At 44.6% G+C, this 3603-nt stretch overlaps 1 protein-coding gene across 1 annotated transcript in view; it reads right to left on the bottom strand.

Moving 5' to 3' along the window:
- Positions 1-3603, bottom strand: part of LOC102243365 (histone deacetylase 8-like) — a 10953-nt gene that overhangs the window by 1360 nt on the left and 5990 nt on the right. The window contains exon 4 of the mRNA XM_014544122.1: positions 2961-3102. Coding sequence (XP_014399608.1) covers positions 2961-3102 — 142 coding nt within the window. The remainder of the gene's footprint in view (positions 1-2960; positions 3103-3603) is intronic.

Raw genomic sequence — 3603 nt, forward strand, 5'->3', positions numbered from 1 at the left:
GCCATCTTGGTTGGGTTAATTTGCATATAGTCGCTCTGATTGGCTGGTGGATTAGGGCATAGCGAAGGTACAGTCAATTAGCATCTTTGTCTTTTATTAGTGTAGATAGTACAGACATATCAAGCAAGATGCTGAATGCTAAGGCCCGGCAGTCCTTGTCAGATACAGAATGTAGCTGTTCGAAAGACTAACACAAAACTCCAAAAGGACTTTTTCTCTAATTCCAAGTAGCACCTAAGAATAGATGTTTCGATTGAGAGACCAAGATGGCGGCATAGGTAAACACCGGAGACTGCTGCCGCAAACAACCACTTCAAAAATACAACTAAAAGACGGAACGGACATCACCCAGAACCACAGGAAGGCTGGCTGAGGAGAGACTCTTCAACTAGAAGGAAAAATAACAGCACACCGAGGCTCAGAGGAGGCGCAGTGTGGAAAATACTCAGGTGCGGAGGTGCGCGCGCAAAGCGGGCTGGTGGCTGAGAGCGCGGTTGTCGTTTTCGGTCAGGGGGGAGTCTCAGACTCTGAGCTCCAGATACGGGCGAATCGCTGGGGACTCGGACCCAAACGGGAGAAGCGGGAGTGTCTGGCATCAGTTGGAAGGCAGCTTTCCCTCCGAGGTTTGCAGCGGTTCCGGGGGTTCTGAGAAGCAGAGCCTCTGGGAACAGGACTGAGGGCACCATAACGGCTCCCTCCGCCCGCCCTGTTGAGCCCGCCCCGCCCAAGCCCTGCGCAGAGCCATTTGCCAGATCGCCTCAGGCAAAGGCTAGATTAGCACCTCCCCAGAGGACAGAAGTTTTCCGCGGCAGACACAGCTGATTCACACAGCCAGTCGGCCTGGTGGTCAAATCCCTCTAGTATTAACTACAACAATCAAGGCTCAACTAGAACAAGACTGCGCACAAAGACCACTAGGGGGTGCACCAAGAAAGCATAAAAAATGCGGAGACAAAAAAACATGACAGAAATGGAGGATATAGAGCTAAAAATCGCAATTTTGAGGGCTTGCAAAAATGTGCTAGAAGCTGTCAATAAACTTGAGGAGAGAGTCACGAAAACTAATGAGACCCTCGATGCTATGATAAAGAACCAACTAGAAATTAAGCATACACGGACTGAAATAAAGAATATTATACAGACACCCAATAGCAGACCAGAGGAGCACAAGAATCAAGCCAAAGATTTGAAATGCGAAGAAGCAAAAAACACCCAACCGGAAAAGCAAAATGAAAAAAGAATCCGAAAATACGAAGATAGTGTAAGGAGCCTCTGGGACAGCTTCAAGCGTACAAACATCAGAATAATTGGGGTGCCAGAAGATGAGAGACAGCAAGATATTGAAAACCTATTTGAAGAAATAATGGCAGAAAACTTCCCCCACCTGGTGAAAGAAATGGACTTACAGGTCCAAGAAGCGCAGAGAACCCCAAACAAAAGGAATCCAAAGAGGACCACACCAAGACACATCATAATTAAAATGCCAAGAGCAAAAGACAAAGAGAGAATCTTAAAAGCAGCAAGAGAAAGAGACTCAATTACCTACAAGGGAATACCCATACGACTGTCAGCTGATTTCTCAACAGAAACTTGGCAGGCCAGAAGGGAATGGCAAGAAATATTCAAAGTGATGAATACCAAGAACCTACAACCAAGATTACTTTATCCAGCAAAGCTATCATTCAGAATTGAAGGTCAGATAAAGAGCTTCACAGATAAGGAAAAGCTAAAGGAGTTCATCACCACTAAACCAGTATTATACGAAATGCTGAAAGGTATCCTTTAAGAAGAGGAAGAAGAAAAAGGTAAAGATACAAATTGTGAACAACAAACATGCATCTATCAACAAGTGAATCTAAGAATCAAGTGAATAAATAATCTGATGTACAGAATGAACTGGTGATTATAATGAATCAGGGACATAGAAAGGGAATGGACTGACTATTCTTGGGGGGGAAAGGGGAATGGGAGATGCGGGAAGAAACTGGACAAAAATCGTGCACCTATGGATGAGGACAGTGGGTGGGGAGTGAGGGCGGAGGGTGGGGTGGGAACTGGGAGGAGGGGAGTTATGAGGGGGAAAAAAAGAGGAACAAATAAGAATAGATGTTTCCCAAGCCCTTTCTTCTCAGAGTGACACCTCTCAGCTGTTACTTTCCTTAGAGATGGCAGCATAAGACTCCTTCTTGATTCTTCACCCTTTTGTTTTAAATCTATTCTCATCATTTGTCCACCTACTTGAAAATCTTTCAAGACCTAGTTCTACAATCCACCTTTTCTAAGATTTCCATGATTAATTTCTCCCTGATGTTAAATTTCTTCAGCTCATATGTATATTCAATTGGTACCAAAACTGATGTTGTTCCATTATTATTCTAGTCTTGTTAATGTTTCCACAGTATAAATCCCTTAAAGATGGGGATTTCCAGAAAGATGAAAAGGAATTTTGAGATTATATCCTTTGCCCTGCCCATTTTCCTGAGGTAGAAACTGAGGCCCAGAGAGGTTAATCTGTCCTAGTCAGTTAGCAAAGTTTGCAGAAAAAGCTGAGCATCCTGACTTTCTATAGTTTGCTTTCCACTATATTATGTCATCTATATCACTTGCATCTCTTCAGAATGTCTAGTAAAGTGTTAATATACATATACATATATATATATATATTTTAGAGGCCCAATGCACGAAATTTGTGCAAGAGTAGGCTTTCCTTCACCCGGCTACTGGCACTGGCTTCCCTCTGGCACCTGGGACCCGGGCTTCCCTCCAGCCACTGGCAGGCACCCGGGACCTGGGCTTCCCTTGCAGCCCCAGCTTCGTCTGGTCTAATTAACATATTATGCTTTTATTATTAGAGATGTTAATATTAGGTAATGTTTGGCAATACAATAAGCATATGAGCTTACATAACAGAGGAACTGACTCAAGGAAAGAGGCAGAAAGCAGAAAGGTCATTTTCTTACTTCTTTGCATGATGCCACCCTCCAGACCAGTTAATTGCTACTCTGCACATTCCATCAATCAGGCATTGGGCAGCTGTGATTGTAGCCCCTCCTACAGATGCTGCGTAGTCAAATATCCCTTCTGTAGCTGGACAGTCATAACCTTTGGGAAAACATCAAAAGAGCTTGTTAAAAGATGAATTGGAGAAAGAGGAGGTGTGATATTGTGATTTATAATAAGAAATATATTTGACCTTTGTCCCCATTTCTGGTACAGAGCTCCTAAAACTCTTGGAATTTCCCCAGTGATGAGAGCAATCCATAAAGGTGTCTGTGTTATGTTAATGAGGCAACCAGTAGACCACACCTTAGGATGAGTCTGGTTGCCAGTGGAGCCAACCATGTGATTAGAGGGTTGGAAGTTTCAGTCTCACTCCTTGACCTCTAGTGAGGGGAGAGGAGCTAGAGATTTAGTTCAATCACCAACTGATCAATGCCTTAACCCAGGGGTCCACATGCGGTCCCCCGAAAACATTTATCCGGCCCGCCGGGTGTTTTTGCTGCCGCTGCCTGTTGCTTAGCAGCGGACTCGTCCTGGGCCCGCAGTGCGCATGTGTGGAATGTGCGCCGCACTCTCTGACTCCCCTCCTTCTCTCTGTCTCTC

The sequence above is a fragment of the Myotis brandtii genome, unplaced genomic scaffold (genome assembly GCF_000412655.1).
Source record: "Myotis brandtii unplaced genomic scaffold, ASM41265v1 scaffold3518, whole genome shotgun sequence".
In the NCBI taxonomy this organism is placed as follows: domain Eukaryota; kingdom Metazoa; phylum Chordata; class Mammalia; order Chiroptera; family Vespertilionidae; genus Myotis; species Myotis brandtii.